The following is a 22,416-nucleotide window of genomic DNA, read 5'->3' on the forward strand; positions in this document are numbered from 1 at the left end:
GTTTGTCAATGTACTCAATAAGTAACTATGTATTCCCGCTAGAAGTTTAAGGGATAATGTAGTTGGTACGAAAGCTTGAGGATCTAGATGTCATGATTTGTAACCCTTATCACCTGAATTCAAGGAACGAGAGGCATGATCATCCGTTCACAATCACCCGTTCTCTTTCTCTTTATCCCCCCTATATAAAGCATTAACATATTCTCTTTTTTTTTTTCAAATTACAACTTTGAAATACCCAAATACCCATCTTTTTTATGCATTATATTAAAGATTTCTACCTAATATACCTATAATACCCTAAATGAAAAATATAATTACACTACCATCTTTAACATCAATTAATCTAACATTCATCATCATTGCCGCCCCCACCACCCATCATCGCCACCGTTTTTGACACTACCGCCGCAGCCACAGCCGCCACCGCCATCCCGCGCCGCCATGACTATGGTCGATGCATTGCATGGGCATATGACTCGTTATTGATTATCTATTTCTCCTATTTTAAACCATAAAAATTGAACTATTAATTGGCTTTGGTGTATTTTGGGCTTTAAAAACACTCTTCCAATCTTTCAAATGGTTTTTATTATACTGTATCTCGCAAGAGGTCATTTCTAGCTATCCATTGATCTACAGAAGATCAGAACAGTATAGAGAGAGTATTAGAGCTTTAACATATTTTAATTAACTACTGTATATCAGAATTTTTTTTCATTTAATTGCTCACGGTTTGATGCGTGAAGTTTTTAGTCAGATATTTTCACAATTTTGGGCGTGTAATTTTTATTTCTTATTCACAGGTTGAAAACGTGATAAAAAATATTTACTTGTTTACATTTATAAATGTGATAAAATATTATTATTCTCCACTTATATAAGTGTGAATTAGTTTTACAACATCTAGTTCACATATAAAAATGTGAACATTTTTGTTTACATTTAAAAGTGTGAGCTTTTTATTATTCTTTGATATATTTAACACTTATAAGTGTGTATAAATATTAAACATTTTTAAATGTGAATTTTATGATAAATAATTTCACACTTCTATTAAATGTGTGAATAATTAACAAATTTGTTATAGTGTCAGCAGTTCTTTACATAAAATTCAAAGCCTTCTACACATAACATTCTAAACCTACTTATAATTGAGAAACAAAGCAAAAGCATCATGAAAAGGCCACATGCCAACTGATCCAAAGTCACATGGTTCTTAAGGTGTGAGGGAGTGGTACCCAAGTACCCAACCTTACCCAATCCTTCCTCCAATCAAAACCATCCAACACACAACCACCAAACTTTACCCAATTCTTACTCAAATTCTAGGAAATACATACCTAATTCATTAAACTTACCCAATTTTACTTTTTTTTTCTTTTTCATATATTTTAAATACACAGAATTTCTTTTATATATAAATATACTTTTATTTGATAATAATAATAAACTTAACTATATATAATGTATCTATAACCTTTTGTAAACATTTTAAGATTTTGAGGGTTTAAAACAATAATAGTCATAATATAATAATAATAAAAAATATATGTATAAAAAGAAAAATTAAGAAGGAAAAAAAACAAAGTAGAAGAAAAAAAAGGAAAAAGAAAATCTGTAGCCACCATTTTCTTTCTTGTTCCCCAACAAACCCACACCCACACCAATATATATATATATTATACATATACATATATATAAACAGGGGGGAAAAAAAGAAAAAAAGAAAAGAGGACGTTGGGAGGGGGAGTATTAGCTTTTCAACGGTAATAAATTCAACCAAGCATCGGCTTGGTTACTCAATTTCATACCCGATTTACCTTGCCTGAAACTTACCCGAGAGGTTGAAATGGTGTACCCGATCGTGGTCGGGGTACCCGAGACCCTACCCGATGGGTACTCCCTCCCCCCTAATAGTATAACTGATGGATACCTCATGCCATACACCCTAGACTGATAAGAATTGAGCATTATGGGAATGCCCTCCAACATATAATGTCTTGACATGTGGCATTCAGTGATTAAGTGGGGCATTTCCCCGTTCCCTTGGAGTAGATAGGAATGTCTCAAATTTGTTTTTATCCTTAAAAAAAACAATTAAACTATAACTAAAAAGTAAATGAGGCAGACTAAGTTCCAAAAAGGCTCAAGCATTACATTTTGGACGGGGCACACTTTTTAATGGAGCGGAACACCCTTGGGGGCTGATGAGGGGCATTCCTGGGGCGTTCCTGAGCATACACTAGGTAGAAATGTTTAATATAATGAATAAAAAAGATGGGTATTTTGGGTATTTCAAAGTTGTAATTTGAAAAAAAGAGGGATATGTTAATGCTTTATATAATCGTATAGATTAGAGGGGCATTCCCGGAGCGGAACTCAGCTACTTAAGTATATTAACTTGGTCATTCCATTAGGTTTCTTTATCCTTTTGATTTCAATCTAACAAACATATGCTAATACTAATATATATAGATATATGTTTAGGCTAATTGCTTGAGAAGCAATTCAATTTCGACATTTTTGTTATTGTGAGGCTCGTATAGAAAAATTGCTATTACAGGGTATGAAAATGGCTAGAGTTACTTTTATGGGACCGCGATCAAATATTGCTTACGTGTCAACAACCAACAACAATTATTTTTATTTTTATTTTTCAAGATTTTGTTTCTTTTGGCCGTCTTCTACGTTATCAACGACCACCGCCACCATCATCATTATCATTTTAACATCCATCCCACAAATAAAATAAAAAACTAATAAATCACATAAGATGATGGTGAGGTGTGTTCAATCAACACACTTTCAATTCCTTTATCTGTCAAATATACAACCACCACCACAACCAAAGATCCAGCCACCATCAGAGATCCGGCCAACATTTATATAGTATCACAAGTATCCAAATTTCCCCCACCAGTCACCAAATGATAAAACCCTTAAGTGAATAATAAGTCTAATACATCAACCAAACAGCACTGCCCGTAGTCTTTATACCCCCGTTATACAACATTCGATCCAAATGCTCTTTTAATAATTCGCTTGAAGGTTAAAACGCGACTACCACCAACCTCTACGGTGGTGGAATCTTATTTCGGGCCGATTAAGGATGTGTGTATGATCCGCTCGAAAAAAATTATGAACAACCGAGCCGCCGTCCAACCACAACCGTCTACCGCAGCGCTGGTGGCTGACCACCATGAGGTTCAACTTGTTCGTATACAATTGAGAGTGCCAGAATATAGCTGGACAAGACAAAAGGTTTTTCACCTTATGAATTTCGTGGTCAATGGATGTAAGGTTGCTATTCTTTTCATCATTTTTATGTCCTTTAATATTGGTCAATGGTTGATTCCTTTCCACAATAACGACTATTGAGATTGGATTCTACCGGAGTGTTTTTAACAATAAGCCAAAAGTGAGAGTGAGATTTTACTAGTTTTTTCACTATGGCTATTGAGTTTGGATTTCACAGGGAGGACCCAAAGTGAGAGGGGTTCATGTGTTTGATCGGGATCCAAGATTCAAAGTATATAAATTGTGTTAAAAAGTTAGTGGGGTCTGATGTGGCATTTGACATTTATTAGTAAATGACGTGGAATATACAAATCATCAGTATATGAGTTTTTTTCTTATTTTCAAAATGAGTTTAGAACTATAACAGGCTACTTACACGAAGTTTTCATACATTTTAATAGCAATTTTTTTTTTGGAACCTCATCGTTTAGTTTTGGCTCATCTAACTATAATTTCTGCCTTCCTCGAGTCCTCCATTTCGTTGTAGTACCTGTACTTGCTGATATCTTGTGTTAGAACATCAAAAGATCCAGCCATGCCTTACCACTAAACCTCATTGATGGCGGTCAGTTGCACAGGTGTTACAATGCCATAGTAAAACTCTTCATGATAGGGGCAGTAAGATAGTTAAGAAAATGGTCATATTAGGAACTTGGCAAATATAGGATCAAAACAGCCAACAGTAACTAAATTGATTGCTTAAAAAGGGATTCAGCAACTCCCATTCATTGATAAAAACATCACCAGTACATCAGAAAACATTAGAGGCCACATACAAATCTCAAAACTATACAAACAAACTGTTTTCAGATTAGACACCAAAAAAAAAAACGTCTCCACATCAGATTTCTACATACAATTGATGTGCAAACTACTGAGATTCAGATTAGTCAGCCATTTCATCCTCATCATCCACTTCCTCGATCTTCATCCTCTTCACAGCTTGTGCAGCATCACTACGAACCCCTCCATTTGAAGTAGGAACTTCTATCAGTATATCTGATTTCTGCCCGGTCGCGGCATTAACAAGTCCAGCATTCCTCTCCACCCGGTAACTCAACTCTTCCCCATTCATGTCAGCATCAATGTACACTGTTGAATTTTCATCAATCTCTTCTGCAATCAACATCTTTGATAACTCTGTCACCACCCTTCTTTCCAGCCATCTCCTAATTGGCCGTGCACCATATACCTAAGAACATAGCATTTGAAACCAAGTCAGTATGTGAAAATAAACATGACACCAAACCATAGCAAATCAACGTGAATTTGATGCTTACCGGGTCATAACTCTCACGGAGTATAACATCCAAAGCCGCCTCTGTAACTCCCAAGGCAACTCCCCTGTCAGCAAGACGGACTGCCACATCTTTCAACTGGAGCCTGGCAACTTTCCTTAACTGGTCATGAGAAAGCGGATCAAAAACCACAATCTCATCAAGCCTGTTCAGAAGCTCGGGTTTGAAGTGCCTCCTCACCTGTGACCAAACATGTTAGTTCAAAAATCATATAAGGCCGTTTAGATTTGCAATATCCATTTCATATATTCCTACTTACCTCTTGCATTACCATTGCACGAGCACTGTCCATTGTCATCTTCCCAGACAACCCCTGTAACAGATGTTCAGCTCCAAGGTTGGAAGTCATAATGATAACAGAATTGGTGAAATCCACAGTACGGCCTTGACCGTCTGTCAACCGTCCATCATCAAGCATTTGAAGCAGTGTGTTAAAAACAGAATTATGAGCTTTCTCCACTTCATCGAACAGCACAACACTATAAGGTCTTCTCCTCACAGCTTCAGTGAGCTGACCACCTTCTTCATGACCAACATAGCTACAGAATAATAGACACAAGTTACAATCAATATCATTCGCAAAATGATCAAAAAAAGTAGGAAAAAAAAAACTAATAAACTGCTAAAGAACGCAGGTCCTTACCCAGGTGGAGCACCTATTAGTCTGGCCACCGAGTGTTGCTCCATGTACTCGGACATATCAATCCTAATCATTAGCTTCTCATCGTCAAATAACTGCTCTGCTAGAGCCTTAGCAAGCTCAGTTTTCCCAACACCGGTGGGACCCAAGAAGAGGAATGAACCAGTTGGCTGCTGAGCCCTTCCCAAACCAGCTCGAGATCTCAAAACAGCCTCAGCCACAGCAGAGACTGCTTGATCTTGGCCTACCACTCGTCGATGCAACCTTTCAGCTAGCCCAATAAGCCTCTCCTTCTCGTTAGTGCCTAGTCTAGTTACCGGTATACCAGTCCACCGGCTCACAACCTCAGCAATCTGTTCAGGTCCCACGGTCTCGGTCAACATCACATTTTCATCTGCAGTCCCTTCAATCTTTGCAATAGCAGTCTCCACTTCTTGAAATGCACCATATTTCAGGTCTGCAGCTCTGACAATATCACCTCTTCTTTCTGCATCTTGTAGCGCCACCATAAGCTCCTCCCTTTTCTGTTTCAACCTGCGAATTTCATCTGTTCGCTCTTTTTCCTTCCTGTACTTCATCATTAGTGGTTGGAGTTTTTCTCTCAGTTCTTCAAGCTCCTTACTCACTTCAACAACACGAGCTTTGCTTGCCTTGTCTTTTTCCTTCTCCAAGGCATGAAGCTCAACCTCTAACTGCATTTTCTTCCTCTCAAGATTATCAATTTCCTCAGGCTGACTATCAAGTTGTACCCTCACATTGGCACATGCTTCATCCATAAGGTCAATAGCCTTATCGGGCAGGAATCGAGCTGCATTAAGATTTCAATATAATGTTAAGCATCACTAAACTACTACAAAACACTAACAACAAAAAGTCCCCTTTTGTGAAAAACATTAAAAAATCAACCATACCTGTTATGTATCGGTTTGAAAGCTGAGCTGCAACCACAAGAGCACGATCAAGAATCCGAACACCATGGTGACCTTCATATCTTTCTTTCAACCCTCTAAGAATGTTAATAGTATCAGGAACACTAGGTTCAGCCACCAAAACCTGTTGAAAACGCCTCTCAAACGCAGCGTCTTTCTCAACATACTTCCTGTACTCTTCCAAAGTAGTTGCACCAATGCACCTAAGTTGACCTCTAGCAAGCATAGGCTTAAAAAGATTTGCAGCATCCATTGACCCTTCAGTTCGACCCGCCCCAAGAACAAGATGAATCTCATCAATAAACAATATCACCTTCCCTTCGGCCTCTTCCACTTCTTTCAAAACCGCTTTCAATCTTTCCTCAAACTCCCCTCTATACTTGGCTCCAGCAATTAAAGCCCCCATATCCAACGCCACGACTCTTACCTCAGCAAGATTACTGGGTACATCACCTCTCAAAATCCTCTGAGCCAATCCTTCAACAACCGCAGTTTTCCCTACACCTGGCTCTCCAATAAGTACAGGGTTGTTCTTAGTTCGTCTCGATAAAATCCTAATCACTCTCCTGATCTCATCATCTCGCCCGATCACAGGATCAAGCTTCCCTGCCTGCTCAACAAGATCACGCCCATACGTCTTAAGCGCTTGGAAATTCGTATCTCCAGAAGCACTTTCCACTTTCTTCCCCTCTTTCCCTCTTAACTTTTCAACCTCATTCTTAACCCGCAATGCACCAACCCCAGCTTCTTTTAACAAATCGCTAATCTGCGAATCCTCGAGCAAGCTCAAAACCAACTGATCCACCGCCAAATGGGTGTCACCGCGTTTCTTCTGCAACGTCTGAGCACGACGAATGGCTTTCGTCAGAGACGTGCTAGCTGGAACTTCATCAGGTGCAGGGGATTGTGATGGGAGTTTCTTTAATGCTTGGTTAAACACCCTTTCAGCCGAATTAGCTGATTCTTCACCACCCGCATTGCTTATCGCTTGTTTAAAAATGCCGTTAGGATCAGAGATCAAAGCGACTGCTAGATGCAGAGGCGTGAACTGTGCGTGTCCAGCATTTACAGCAAGTTCGTGACTTGCGACAAATGCTTCATTTGTCTTGTGTGTAAATTTGTCAGGATTCATGTTCTATTAATAATACTTGTCAATAACCTACAAACACACAATTAAAAAACCTAACTTCAGTCCAACTTGTCAGAAACCACAATAAAAACGACTTCTGTATAATATATATATAATTTTCCAAAAAGTTATAAAATTTGTGTGTCATACTACACAAGATTCTTGATATGCAAAAGTAACATTATAGTTTTACATTATTTTAGTTTTTGATTACACAAAAAATTCTTTCAATAAGGCCTTCTAAGAATCTAAGCAGATATCAAACAGGAACGAACAAAACGTTTCAATATTCTATTATATATATATTATATTATATTATAATAAGACCATAACTAACTCCCCAGCAAATCAATTATAATAAAACGATCAACAACAATCATCATAAACATATCATAAAATAAATACAAACATACATACAAAGTGAAAAAAATATATCAAAGGCTCAAAGCATATATCCTTATAATATAATAATGTAATTATTATTAATGAAATAAAAAGCGTACCTTGATGTGTTGTTAGTTGAAAAATTGTTTTTTATTATTATGTTGTTGGAGCGAATTTACCGACGGAAATAGAGAATTTTGTTTTGTTTGTTAAAGTGTGAATTGAGGAGATGGGGGGAAGATGAAATGTCTGTATATATAATACAGATGGCGAAAGTAGCGAGAGACGTCTGGAATGAATGAAACCACCCAGCAATTGGCTTTTCTGGAAACTACCAGAAAACCTTAGACGTTTCGACTCCAATTATTATTATTATACAGTATATATGACTGCTCGGTTAATTAAAGGAAACATACGTTACATAATTCGCCCTTGTGGTTTTTGTGTGTTACATGATTTATCCTGAAACTCGGAGAAGTTCGCGTTTGGTTCAGATAATGTTTTTAGAAGAAATGAAATTTGTTAAAGAAATTGGAATGCGATGAAATAGAATTTGATAGAATGTTTTTCATTTTTTTAATATTTAAGTGACGGAAGGAATAAGTTCTTAATTCTTTCCCCCATCCCCATGGAATGGTATTCCAAAGGAACGTTTACATTCCAAATAAATGATATTCCTTAATCATTGAATAACCTAACGCACTAAAGAATGGAATTCAATTCTATAATTCCATCAAATTCCATCAGAATCTACGAACCAAACGCGGCTGTGTTATTATTACCTTTACGGTATTTGTTCAATTTGTCTATTGTTATTTGGGATAATAGGCGTCAGACTGTTATTAATTATCACTTTTATGGTATGTGTTCAATTTGTCTACTGTTACCTGGGATATTAGGCGTCGTACTGTTATTATTAACTTATTAGCATGGAAAATGATAAACGTGATCAACTTAATATTAAAGGTCTAAGATTTTTATAAGGGGAAGGGCGTGAGGGAGATGAGAGGGAGATGGAAGGGAGTTCAGGAGGTAAGAGGGGGTTGGCCGCCACCCAAGAGAAATAGGAGGGAGATGGAAGCAAAGGTTGGGTGGGGAGTATTATTCGAGTAGAGAAATGATGAAAGGATGGAAGAAAAAATTGGAAAAGTTAAGGGGGGAGTTGAGGGAGATGGAAAAAGGTTAGGATAGTTGAGAGAGATGGAAAAAAAATGTTGAGAGTGATAGTTGAAAGGATTGAAAAAAAGGTTGGAAGGATAAAATAAGGTAGAATAAGATTAATAATTTGAGGAAGGTGGAGAGATAAGAATATATGACTCCCTACCCTTAAATGAAAAAAAAATGGAATCAATATGTAACACTACATTTTCAGAGGGATATCATCACATTTATTATTACTTTTTTTTTTCTTTCTAAAAGACAACAACGGATAAATGGATAACATCCTTCACGCGGATGCGCCCACACCGGTTAGACTCCTGACAATGCTCTAAAGGGTTTGCTTTTCATGTGTTATTAGAGTATAACATTGCTAAGGGCCCCTTACCACATTTGCATGTAGCAGGATTCGAACATGAGACCCCCCAAGAGGAAACCACTTTGTGAAAAACCCCTTAACCACTGGGCTAACATCCTAATGGCATATCATTACTTTTTTATTAGTTTACTTTTTACAATCCCGGGTTTGATTAATCGTTTTTTTTACCAATGAAAAAGCGTGTTTGTTTCTACTTTTACTATATTGTTTAGTTAACTTAATGGTGGAAAGGAGAGGAAAGTAAAGAGAAGTTTTCTTTCTTAATCACCTCAAGAATGAAGGAAAAACTTTTGAAACAAAAAAGCAACTACACTTCCCTCTCTAATTATCTCCACTCATTCCCTTTCCATTTCTTAAAAAAACCTTAAAAATGCATTGTATAATTTTCTCATCTACTTTTCTTTTCTTTCCACACTTAAATAAACAAAATAATATAGACAGCTTTGTCCGAGCTTGAATTAAATAAAAAAATTCAGTAAAATTCTACTCTACTGGACTTATCTACATTTTCCTATAATAACCAACCTATAGAGACCTTTATTAACTTTCACACAAATACCCCACCTCTATGTATTTGACGGATTGAGATTCTCATAAGTTTGAAATTAACTTGAGGGGTCAAGTTTTTTTAGATAAAAATCAAAAGTCAAGATTTAAAGTTAATCTTTAAATACTAACCTTTAAGATTTCACCAAATTGACTAGTCAAGTAAGGAAACTTGAGGAAATAGTCAACCTTATTTGACTTAGAAATGTTTAACTTATTTCTTGAATCTTAATAGATCAGTATAAATATAAATTCTACAAAAGAGTTAGACATACAAATCTCCTAGCATCCCAACAAGATTTTAATTAGATTATTGTGATCAATTATACAAAGGGGTCTCAAATACACAATCAAAATAGATAAATGTTTTAGTTATAAAAGGTGAAGAAAAATCAAATTACAATAACACCAACCCCCAAAATAGACACTAAACAACAAACAAAAGTCTAAAGCTCAAACTTCCTTGTATCTTGACATATATAATCCTCAATAGATCACTTCATGTTCCTCATCATGGTTCGATAACAAGTAGTGGCTGCAAACAAGGATAGCGTTTATCGTTTAATAAGCAATGCAAAAAAAAAAAGTGCCTTAATTATGTGAGAGGAAGAGCAAAAAGAAAAAATACCGTATCCAAGCTAACGGGTTTCCCATCCTCGGCAAGAATATCGACTATTGTTCCAGATTGATCAGCCTAAAACCATAACAGAAATAGCATGGTGATCAAACAGAGTGCCAACATTTATTGACAAATTATGTTAGATGAAAACAAACGCAAACGCCTCATGCTATCGAACAATCAAAAGCTGGAGGCTATAGGAGAACTGATAAAGTTCTAACTTAAAAAGAAAGTCAATGGTAATGATGTTAGTAGAAGTATCATGTATAACAGGTTTTTAAATTATGATAATTTAGATTAGGTTATAGCTAGTGTCAAACTACAAGCAGATGTGTGAATTACCTCAATCTCATTCATCAACTTCATTGCCTCAATAATGCAAACAACCTGGCCTTTCGTGACCTTGTCTCCGACCTAAAAAAAATATATCAAAAAAATTTCATTAGTAACTCAAACACGCCACTTCAGAATCTAAGAACTAAGGAATAGATATAAGGGAAAAGGGAATATAAGGCTGTCCGGCACCTAAGCTTAGGTGTGGAACCCCTCACATTCTAATATTTTATTATTTCTTGTTTAATGAATAAATGCATGGGCCCCCATGATTTTTATGGATTAAAAAAACAATATGTGAGTGTTCCACACCTAAGCTTAGATACCCGACAGCCTTATATTCCCATCCCCCTAGATATAATGGTAGTTTATATAACACATGGTGAAAATGCAAGTAATGTTTAGAAAGTATATGTGCGAACGATGATTTTCATGAAGAAACCACTAGAAATATCGCTTCTCATAGTCAAAACTGATAAAAATACGTGACAAGACACGACAAAGCCCATTGTGAGCTAATGATTGGGTTCATCTGTCCCATGATTACAGGAGAATACAATATTAACTTGATGTGGCCATTTAGACCCGGTCACTAATTAATGGGTTGATTTGGGTCGTGTTTTATCTTAAACAGCTCAATTTATTTCTATTTTTGTCTACAGTACAAGTCAGATGTGTTGAGAGTAGCTAGAAGTCGTATACAATCTCCTAAAGCATGCTATTCAAATAGTTAGATTATTTGTGTAGTATTGGTGTTTTGGTAATCATAATTAAAACACTGGATCTATATATGAACACATTTGTAATAATCAACAAAAACATGTGCTTGCAGGTCAACCCAAGTTGAATGGGCCCGTCAAGCACACCATACCATTTGACCCAGCCAAAACCCTTTACCCAACCCAGACATCTTGATGGTTCTATTACAAGCATACCTTTACAAATGAGGGAGCTCCTGGTGCTGGAGACCGATAGAATGTTCCAGCCATGGGGCATTTCATTGGAGGAAAAGAAGACTTGGGTTTCGCAGGTGCAGGTGCGGGTGGTGCTGGTGCGGATGCAGAAGGAGCTGGTCCTGAAGAAGCGGGAGCAAACTGTTGTGGAGGTGGTGGGGATTGATACATAGTGTGGGGTTGCGATTGCATCATAACCATAGGTGCAGCTGGGGGTTGAGGCAAGGCTTCCTTCTTTCTTATAAGAACCTCGCAGCCCTGTTGCTTTAGCTCTAGCTCCATAATGTCTCTTGAATCCACAAGTCTGATATAAGAAAAAACAGATAAAGCCAAACAGAAATTTAGACATATATTTTTCTATACGGAGACTCTCTGGGAGTTGAGTATATGAAATGGAATGACTTACTGAACAAGCCCTGCCACTTGATTCATAAATGCAGTGATTGATGCCGCATCGGGGACCGCGGTCTTAGTTGATTCCTCTGACTTCTCAGAAGCTGGTACAGAATTTGATGATTTATCTAAGGCAACCTTAGGAGAGAAAAGAAATTAGAGTTAGGCTACAATTAAAAAAAAGGTCAATAATATTTTTCACTAGGAAAGTTAATTTATAGGGTACTTAATTATATCATGAGCTCACATCTTTAAGCTGAGCAGACACTCTCATGATGTCATTCTGGTTCCTCTTAGATGACTGCATAAGAAAAGTTTAGCATACAATCATATAAGCACCAAAAAAGTTACATTGGGCAGATCAAAGTATCGAACAACGAATATTAAATAAAGCTTGATGAGCACTTGATTAAAAAAAACCAAATATTTATCAATGTTCTCAACAATCTGTAAGCATAGAGCGTTACTGAAACTTCGAATGCATAAACAACTTTTAATTATCAAAGCATGTGTTAAGTACTATTCGTATATAGGGAGAATAAACCACTAGATTAGAAAAACCAAATATTTAACAATGTTCTAAACATTCTACAAGCATAGAGCATTACTGAAACTTCAAATGCATAGACAACTTTTTATTACCTAAGCATGTGTAAAGTATTACTCGTATGTTGGGAGACTAAACGTCTAGAAACTTGCTATCAAAGTAGATACACAAACCAAGGCCATAGCATAGTAATTTGATTTTCAATGTGTTTGTTTCAACTTTAGAAGATGTTCCCAACATTTCATACAGAAGAAGCCTCCGTAGTCTTAAATCGATTCTACATCCTCGCATCTTATAAGCACGCAGGCCAATTAACTTTTGTCTTAAACAGTTGATAACTAAGGACTTCTTTAAAAGCACATGGAATTAGTGTTGTATTTAGTCGTCAAGTATACCCTTGGATGGTTGCTTCATTTCCAATTGTCAAAAGGAAACGGTTAAAAGACTAAAGTTACTAACCTATGTTTTGACCCATAAACTGGAAAGTAGCTCAATTTGGGTTATATAGTCCTAAGTCAAAAAACCCAGTGACAAATCTTGAAGTGGCCATTCAACTAATCCAACATTGTTTTTAGACAAGATTATGATTCAACTGATTTTCATAAATCACAAATATAAACGAAATTTAATGAGCTAAGTAAATAAAGTTACTGCCTTTATAAAAAACAGTAACAAACATATATAACAATAGCTACAGATCAAGCATAATAAGATTAACATACAAATAATGGATGAGGAAAAAAAAATATATCATACTTGAGAAGAGGAAATGAGAGAGCGGTTGGATTTGAAATCAGACTGAAAGAGCGCAACGGATGAGCGAGGAGGTTTGGGGTTAGGGTTTGAGTGAGCTGCTGCTGCTGCTAGTAAAGCAGCTGATGTGGTTGTGTTTGGGCAATTCACAGTGAATGAGGCCATGATTTTAGGAGGAAAAAGGAGAGGGATTTGGGGGAGAAATGAGAAATGAAAGGAAAATGATGGATTTTTGTAATGGAATTGGGGGCGGTGAATTAGAGGAAGAGAGTGTTAAAAATGAAGGTAGAGGGGGGGCGATATCCACGAGGGAGGGAAGGGACGATGGATGGATGGATTTCACGAAGCGAAGACAAAGACAGGTTCAGTACAGGTGGTTGTGGGGTTGCCCACCCTCCTTCCTTATTTATTGGGATTTTTTTTTATTTTTCGAGTGGGGTGAATATTGAAAATGTATCTTAACCGAATCCCGTTGAATAGTCTTTCACATAATAAATTTTCAATTTTAACCTTTCGATAAAAATCTATCATTCAAAAGGAAAAATTCACATGTAACCACCCTAAATATGTCAATAATAAGATTTAAAACTAAGACATTTTGTAAGAATACAAGGTTTCTTGCCACTGAACCATTTGGTAATGGTGATTTGTTGTGACAAATAACAATTAATGTGAATAAAAAAAACGTGATTAAACTTGTGTTAAATAAAGAAATAATTACTTAAATGGTCAAAGTTTATGTTATGTATCTCAACTAGATTATTAACCCGCGTAATACGTGGGCGAACATATATAACAAATGACATGTTATTCTTTCATTTATACTCCTTTATAATAATTATCAATCTCTTCGTTTTGAAAAGTGTTAGAAAATGGATAGATGCAAAAGTTTTAAAATTCCCCTTAGTAAACACCCCATATGAAAAGGGTATTAGAGATTATCAAATTTGCTTTTAATGAATTAATTTACACTATAAACTCTTATCTTGTTAACTTATACTAAGTCTTTATCTTCTAAAATATTTCCAATATCACCATTACATCAACTTACACGGTTACACCACTCAACACCAATTGTCTATGTCAACACCACCCATAAGCGACACCACTAAACTGTCGTCGCCACCACCGCCGCCGCATTGCGTGGTACCATGCTAGTAATATCAAGTACTGACACATTTAGATAAAGAAATGTTGATAATGGGGATGTTATCATTATTTTAAAAATTATTGTATCCATTATATACAAATAATTAAGTATTGTTTATTAAAATACCTTAACATATTAACGGTATAAAACAAAATGCATATAACAAATATTTATTATGTGATATTATAAACGTTCTATGCAAAATCACAAATTTAGTAATAATGATTTTAAATTTTAATTTGTAACAAAACTAATGTATGTTTTATACTTGTTTAGTTACATAAATTTATGTTTTCTAAGAAACATGTGAATCGATCATAAGTATCGTGAGGTTTGACATATATTGTCTTAATTGTATATGTAATCAATTTAATTACATCGGTTAATCTTTAAAAAACTACTATAATTATGAAAGCTATATAAGATTTAATATCAAAATAATTAATATTATCTTAAATCAAAATCAAATATTGGAAGTGAACTTATCCTAAATTATGATATTAAACTTTCTTCATAATAACATAGGATGTTATATATACTACATTATGAAATAAATTTAAAGATTTAAACTTTTAAACATTTTTATATTTTTGTTCCGCCTAATTATTTCATTTTCAAAATTTGTCAAATATCACAATTTTTATATTTTGGTACGTTAAATAATTTTAAGTTAACGGCCAACAAAACCGTCATTAATGACACCACTTGCTTCATGTTTTAATTATAGTTTACAAATTTTATTCTTGAATTTGATATTCCCAAAATTTAAAAAATTTAAGACTTATCCACCATCACACATTGTCCAGGTATATTTTCAGTACTTATAATATCCAGTTAATTATTATCAGATCAAAATAAGTTAATTTACAAATTATTTTTTTCCCAAGAACTATTGGATTTTGAATGAAAGATAAAATAATTAATAATATAAATGTATTTATCAAAATATATTATAAAACATTGGGTTTCTCTTTTTTTTCCCGACTAAGTAGTTGTTAACTCTAAAATACTCTTTCTTTTTATTCACTATTTTAAATATTTCCATTAGAAATACTTTTAATATTTACTTGAAAAACCTGTATTAACCTTAATAAATATAATTTATAGCATCTCCCTTAACTCCAAAAATGACTACACGTCCCCTTTTACATTAATAACCTGTACTACTTGCCACCGTCACCGCCACTGCCACCAATCATATTCGACTCGTCGCCGCCACCATCTATCCACCACCACCACCACCTGTCCCGCAACATTATATACTTCTCAACCAATATTAATGATTTTTTATGACATAATATATTTATCTTATCTTAATATATTGTGTATGTATTATGTTAGTTTTAAAAGTTATAAACACTCTCATGCGTTAATAAGAATCAAACTTGTGACCATGACTTTTATGGACAACATGTTTACCAACTCTTATTTGGAGTTGTTAAAAAAAATGTTAAATTTGAAATTCATGTGGATAAAAATTGTAAACTTATATGTATACATGTAAACTTACATTAGATCTATATTAATATATGTTCGTTTTTTTTCTCTATGTGTTTTTCAAACGATTAAAACAAAAGATAATATTACAATTATATAAAATTAAATTTTACTAAAAATTAAAATGTTTATTTCAATACAAATACTAACTAATAAAATTCCAATGTCATTAAATACTTTCAAGCTACTTTTGGATACTAATGAAAGACGTAAGGGTATACATTAATTAAAATAAAAAGTAAAAGGATTAATATTGATATTGACTAATTCTTAAATCAAATGTGACATCATCATATTCATCTAAAGGCTCATATTCAAAATTAAATTTCATCCAATGGTTATTATTTTTCCATTTTAGAATTTAGGTTGCTCTTTTAGTATATATATTAGATATGGACAAATGCAAACACATTTGATAAAAAATAAAATCAACCAACCAAACCAAATTATGTCATTGTGTTTATGAGTGCTTCATTGCCTGTATTACATTGTAGATGAGGTATTATTCTATGCATGAAATTCACTGCCTTTAAGGATAGAGGATATATTAAGGAAAATTAATATTCGTACCATATAACTTGATATATAGTTAGTAAAGCATGTTTATCCCCTTGTATTAAGATGCCTAAAATAGTAATGAAGAGGCTTACAATATGTAATGAACTTTGAGCTGAGTGATGTAATATTAATGCTCTATTTGAGACTGCTATACCAACCATTTAGCACACTTCATCAACATACAACAATAAAATGATTCAACTTATTGGAACCATGGCGATATATAAAAAATCGAGTGAATAGGCATATGAGAGGTCACAAATAATGTGGCTTAATTAACTAAAAGAAAGAAATTGGTCATAGACATGTGAGTAAGTGTGAAAAATAATTCGATTATTTTGGTATTTAGGTTTGATTCATCTTTTTGTTATGGACGTATGGATATATAACGTGTATTAATAAATAAAGGGTAAGTACATTGATTCACTTATAAGTTACAATACACACTATTATTAGCAGAAAGTGTCCTTAATTCACGATGTATTTTGTATGGCACTAGTGATAACCAAAAGCTTGACCAGTTTTGGATGGTATTAGATCGATCATGGTGATCGATTTATGGTGTATAAAAGGAAAGTCATAAATGTTCCACTTCATACACTTAATGTCCTGTGATGTCTAAAAATGTGAATTTGGTGTGCTTAAAAGCAAGATTTCACATTATAAAAGATATACAAAAATTACTTTTGAAATGTGAAATATATCAATCTCTACTCTATTATAATGTATTTATTTCATCCAAATTTTCCGTTTAAGTTGTTGATAACCTCAAAATACTTTATTATTCTGTTCACTAATTTGAACATTTTTACTTAATGAAATTATTTACAGCAGACACCTCACAACCTTTAAAATAACTACACTGTCTTTTTTTTTTATATCAATCACTTTTACATTAACAACCACATCATTACCATTACCCGTTGTCACCGTCGTCATACCATCACATCATACGAAACCATCACATCATACGAGCATTTATCTAGTTGATTTCATATCCATTTTGTGCATTCATTATCACATAAGAATGGTCGGGACTTTGACAACTTGTCCACTAAATATGGTGAAAATTATTTTGATGTTCACTAAAACTAAACATGACCCATAACATAAATTATTTTTATGGTCGATATTATGTCCATATATAAAGTTATAATAGCACTTAAATTTTAACAAGTTTTAATGATTTTTAAAGTGTTTTTGGCAATAATACAGAGATGATATCGGTATCAAATAATGATTAACCAGATTTTAGACCCGTGTCCAACACTGGATACGGGATTTACGATATTAACAATATTAGAGCTTCATACATTTAAGTCATAAAAGCTTACAATTTTAAAAAAACACGGTTTTAAGTGTTATATTTTGCAAGTTGTAGTACAATAATCATAGGTTCCTCACTGTCATTATTAGCCTAGACATATTGATGGAATTGTTTGCCGTAATCATTTCACAAGACACATGCTATATATAATAATTTTTTCATTATAATATATTTTGAAACAGATGTACTCATAATATGATATTATTAGAAAAAATAATTAAGAATTAAAATATAAACATATTTGTGATCCCGAACTTGACATTCAAGTATATGTATTTAATCATCATGCACGTTCATAACACGCATATGTCTATTTTCAATCACTTGTTCTATGATAATAATTAAGATTGTTTTTATATTTTTTGATAACAATTAGGACTTTTCTAATATTTGTTAATAAGTCATTAGATTTTCAAATAAATATTTTTGTAGAAAATATTTCATATGTTAAATTTTTTTTATTTAATTAAATGATTGTAAATTTTAAAAAATTCTCTCAAGTTGATGACTAAAAATAAATATAAATTAATTATTCAGGGATAAAAAGTGTAAACTATTGATGAAAAACAAAAAATGTAAATTTATGAGACTTTTTCTACAATTTAATATAAATATTAATATAATAATATATTTGGATAATGATTAATAGGATTTTTAGTTTGTAGTTTATCTAAATGATGACATCATCAAAAGTCAATTTGATGAAATTGAACGATGTGATTGGTTAATTAGTCATTAGTTCAACTGTCGTATAGTATATATTAAGATTAAGATTAAGATTAAAATAAGATTAAGATTAAGATTAAGATTAAGATTAAGATTAAGATAAATTATTAGTGAGATTGATTGATTGATTTTAATGGATCAGCATATACATCGGCCTTGATAGAAAAACTTGAGAATATGGGCTTCGAAGCCCAAAATAGAAAAATTCCGCTTGGTGCAGACAAATGCTATTAAACCCTAATACAGGCATTTAACACAACTCCTTTACAGTCGCACACACTAAACACACACAAAACCCTAAGGCCGCCGTATCAGCAGCAGCAACCACAACAGCAGCCTGAAAATGGAGACGGCCAGAACTGTGAAAGACGTTTCTCCTCATGAATTTGTCAAGGCTTATGCCGCTCATCTCAAACGCTCCGGCAAGGTTCTTTTTTAAATCTCTTTTTCCTAGTCAATATTAATTGATCTAGGTCTTAAACTGTGTGTATATATATATATATATGTATGTATTATTATATTTAGGTAAGTTATATTCTTATTGACATTGTATGGAGTTTAATTTACATTTGATTGTTAACTTCCGGAGTACATTTTTATTTTTCTGCTGACTTACATTTTATATATTTATTAGTTTTTACATATAGTTTATAGGCGTTTAAACTGTATAAATATTTTGGCTTGTAAAGTATATTTTGGATGATTTGTTGATTAGTTTAATATATGGCTAAGACTAGATTGGTTATATTATAGTACGAGTAATTTTTTTTACCATAATATGGACTTGATTTAGTCATAGCTGTTGTGATGCAAGCTAGCGCTTTCGATGACTTATCTTGCAAGTTGCAACCCGCTAGTTAAAGTTTGTAAATGTTGTTACCAGAGTCATCTAGTTTACTGTTATGAAGCATAATTTTACTTCGTAATGAGAATTTGGCCTCAGGATATCTTTATCTGCATTAGCTGTAAGTTTGGCTCGCACTTTTATCTGATGTAAGGGTGGCTGTTCTTTTTCATATGTAAAGTTGTTATCTAAGCCCTTATATTATATCTTTTGCCGGTACATTTTATCTTATCAACGCCATTGGTTTGATGGGAAAAATTGGTTTCTGGGCAATGTGACCAGACATTGCTTATGTGCATTGTGTTTTTCCAGTAGAAAGTCGAACCGTGTATTACTTTATCGTTGTTTCTTTGTAGTTGTTAAAGGTAGTTTTTGTTGATGCATTTCCGTTTTCTACATGTTGACAGATGGAGCTTCCACTCTGGACTGATATTGTGAAGACTGCTCCATTTAAGGAACTTGCACCATATGACCCTGACTGGTACTACATCAGAGCTGGTAAATTTGCTTTCTGCTCTCAAAACTTCTACATGTAGTGACGTAAAAATCAAGTTTTATGCCGCTGATTACTTTTTTCTAAATTTGTTGTGTATCTCAGCATCCATGGCAAGGAAGATTTACTTGAGAGGAGGACTTGGTGTTGGTGCTTTTCAGAGAATTTATGGTGGTCGCAAGAGAAATGGTAGTGCTCCACCTCACTTCAGCAAGAGTAGTGGTGGCATTGCCCGTCACATTCTACAACAGTTGCAGACCATGAACATTGTTGACTTTGACGCAAAGGGGTTAGTTTTTCTACGTTTACTCTATTTTGCCTTTTGCCATTAATCAACTTTAGTTGAAGTTAGAGCGTCATAATCAGATAAGAGGGAGGCTGTAATTGAATGATAATTATGAGGACATCAACTAATATGTAAAGCTAAGGCTAAAATGTATAATTTTTACCACAAGTGCATTAAGATAAATCGTATCTTATAGACTCCTATTTGTAATTACTCTTGTCCTTATGCTCATCAGTGGGAGAAAGATTACATCGAATGGACGGAGAGATCTTGATCAAGTTGCAGGAAGAGTAGTAGTTGTTACCCCTTGAGCTAGGCACATCTAAAATGCAGTTTGTAATGGACACATCACAACACATGAGATCTTGATTTATATTCTGCTATGCCTATCAGAGATAATTTCATCTGTGTTATTTTTGTTGGTTAGTTTTAAAGTTTGTCTTCACCTTTCGACATTGTCTTTTTCACCCAGATATCTTATTTGATGTTTTGAGATTATGTTTATTGTGTTGTGGGTCTCTGCACCAGGCTACTAAACTTTAATTAATAGTTTTATGATTTTTTACTTCAGTTGTTCACAAAAGGGCTTTTGGTAACAAAATTTTGGATATTAGTTGGTTCAACATTAGAAAATGCACGTAGCAAACAGGTCAAATACTTGTTAATGGAAATGTTAACTTCATCTGTTGGTTGATTCATATTTCATAGTCAATGAGCTTTGCTTCACTTGTTAACCATGAAGCCTTGAAAAATTCAGTAGCCTTTTGGTTGCAGGTTGGGAGTCTAATCTGACAATATCTCGATAGAAAAATTGATTAATACAAAGTTTTTCTCTAACAAGTCATTGAGAAAACTCATAGATTATAATCTGGCATATGTTGGCTTAATTCACAATTTTATACCAATGTTTGACTATGTTATGCAACAAATTAAATCAATAATGAAATGTAGTTGGTCTTTTATTACTAATTAATTTGTACAGTAGATTTTAATTTAGATCAAGACTTTGTGGAAGTTTTATCTTAAACATAACCACCTCTTGTGTTGGAAATATTTAAACATATTGATCACGGCAGTTAGACTATATTTGTTATTTTCCAACTTAAGAGTTGAGTTTATAACAACTTGAACCTAAAATTGGTGTGTTAGTTGGACTCAACACGAATCAAGCTTCTTTGAGCAAAGTTTTCTGAATTAGTATTACTTCACGACCATATTTCTGACTTTCTGGCCAATAAGCTCTAGCTATGTGAGCTAGAATTACATCGAAGCACAAGCTTAGAGTCTATTATGTTTAGAGTTAATTAAATTTTGGTTGATAGTTGAAAGTCGACATGCCAATTAATAATATGATCACATGGTTAAGTGTAAAAATCATAATGTTTTAATTCTAGTTGGTCTAATGGGTGGTTCAAAGTCATTGAGCGTGTCCTCTTTGTAGTCACACAAGCTTGGATTTTATACTGTAGTTGTTACGGTCGGCAATGGTGTAGAAGTGAAACGCACTCTGTAGTTTCTGATATTATTTTGACATGATTCATATAACTTTATAAATTTTGTTATTTTATTATCATTACTAGTAATTAGATATGTGTAAAAGTTTATTTCAAAAGTTTGTCGTGTTATAAACTAAACATTAATCAATGATCATTTTATTAGCAGCAATCCGAGTGCAGAGAGACACTTTTTAGAAAGATTGATCATCCACCACCATATCTATAATCTATAATCCCTTATAAAACAAAGTATACCTCCATTTTTAAGTAACTTGGTGCCCGTACAATGCGTCGGCGGTGGCAGCAATACAGTGGTCACGAATGGCAGCAGCAATTGATGGTGGTGACGACGAATAGTATAGCCGTATAGGCTATTGATGTAAATGTAATTAATAGTGGTTAGTGTAATTATTTTAAGATTTGAGATACTGGTGGTGTAATTTATTTCATTAATGGTATTTTAGATATATTAGTGGAAATAATTAAATTAACGAATAAAGAAAATGACAATGTAAGAAAAGAGTAGGAGTATTATAGTCATATTGCATAGAGTAATTTTAAGATTTCCATAAATAAATGAAGTTTTCATATGTAGGTATAAATTAAGAACTTAAAAAGATTATATATCACAACTTCTATATATTACAATATCATATACACAATTAGACTATAATACCT

At 33.8% G+C, this 22,416-nt stretch overlaps 3 protein-coding genes across 3 annotated transcripts; 1 reads left to right on the plus strand and 2 right to left on the minus strand.

The window, feature by feature from the left end:
- Nucleotides 1–3,995: 3,995 nt before the first annotated feature.
- Nucleotides 3,996–8,040, minus strand: LOC122588841 (chaperone protein ClpB1). The gene is made up of 6 exons (XM_043761053.1): nt 7,800–8,040; nt 6,150–7,326; nt 5,242–6,046; nt 4,858–5,137; nt 4,581–4,778; nt 3,996–4,492 (listed from the first exon to the last, which is right to left on the minus strand). Exons 2-6 carry the CDS (start codon nt 7,297–7,299, stop codon nt 4,187–4,189), a joined length of 2,739 nt encoding a protein of 912 aa, XP_043616988.1. The 5' UTR covers nt 7,300–7,326; nt 7,800–8,040; the 3' UTR covers nt 3,996–4,186.
- A 2,006-nt stretch (nt 8,041–10,046) lies between these two features.
- LOC122587042 (biotin carboxyl carrier protein of acetyl-CoA carboxylase, chloroplastic-like) lies at nt 10,047–13,745 on the minus strand. The gene is made up of 7 exons (XM_043759113.1): nt 13,365–13,745; nt 12,309–12,362; nt 12,075–12,199; nt 11,651–11,972; nt 10,725–10,796; nt 10,392–10,457; nt 10,047–10,298 (listed from the first exon to the last, which is right to left on the minus strand). Exons 1-7 carry the CDS (start codon nt 13,524–13,526, stop codon nt 10,275–10,277), a joined length of 825 nt encoding a protein of 274 aa, XP_043615048.1. The 5' UTR covers nt 13,527–13,745; the 3' UTR covers nt 10,047–10,274.
- Nucleotides 13,746–18,874: 5,129 nt separating this feature from the next.
- On the plus strand, nt 18,875–20,740 carry LOC122587301 (40S ribosomal protein S19-3). Its single transcript, XM_043759427.1, has 4 exons — nt 18,875–19,046; nt 19,871–19,961; nt 20,062–20,245; nt 20,478–20,740. Exons 1-4 carry the CDS (start codon nt 18,963–18,965, stop codon nt 20,551–20,553), a joined length of 435 nt encoding a protein of 144 aa, XP_043615362.1. The 5' UTR covers nt 18,875–18,962; the 3' UTR covers nt 20,554–20,740.
- The last annotated feature ends 1,676 nt before the right edge of the window (nt 20,741–22,416 follow it).

The sequence above is a fragment of the Erigeron canadensis genome, chromosome 2 (genome assembly GCF_010389155.1).
Source record: "Erigeron canadensis isolate Cc75 chromosome 2, C_canadensis_v1, whole genome shotgun sequence".
Classification (NCBI taxonomy): domain Eukaryota; kingdom Viridiplantae; phylum Streptophyta; class Magnoliopsida; order Asterales; family Asteraceae; genus Erigeron; species Erigeron canadensis.

Coding starts and splice junctions, on each gene's coding strand:
- LOC122587301 (XM_043759427.1), top strand. CDS start 18,963: ATGGAGACGGCCAGAACTGTGAAAGACGTTTCTCCTCATGAATTTGTC. Junction 19,047..19,870: donor ATCTCAAACGCTCCGGCAAG/GTTCTTTTTTAA, acceptor ACATGTTGACAG/ATGGAGCTTCCACTCTGGAC. Junction 20,246..20,477: donor GTTGACTTTGACGCAAAGGG/GTTAGTTTTTCT, acceptor TATGCTCATCAG/TGGGAGAAAGATTACATCGA.
- LOC122588841 (XM_043761053.1), bottom strand. CDS start 7,299: ATGAATCCTGACAAATTTACACACAAGACAAATGAAGCATTTGTCGCA. Junction 5,138..5,241: donor CTAATAGGTGCTCCACCTGG/GTAAGGACCTGC, acceptor ATTATTCTGTAG/CTATGTTGGTCATGAAGAAG. Junction 4,779..4,857: donor GTGCAATGGTAATGCAAGAG/GTAAGTAGGAAT, acceptor GTTTGGTCACAG/GTGAGGAGGCACTTCAAACC.
- LOC122587042 (XM_043759113.1), bottom strand. CDS start 13,526: ATGGCCTCATTCACTGTGAATTGCCCAAACACAACCACATCAGCTGCT. Junction 11,973..12,074: donor CAAGTGGCAGGGCTTGTTCA/GTAAGTCATTCC, acceptor TTCTTATATCAG/ACTTGTGGATTCAAGAGACA. Junction 10,797..11,650: donor GAGCTCCCTCATTTGTAAAG/GTATGCTTGTAA, acceptor TATTTTTTTTAG/GTCGGAGACAAGGTCACGAA.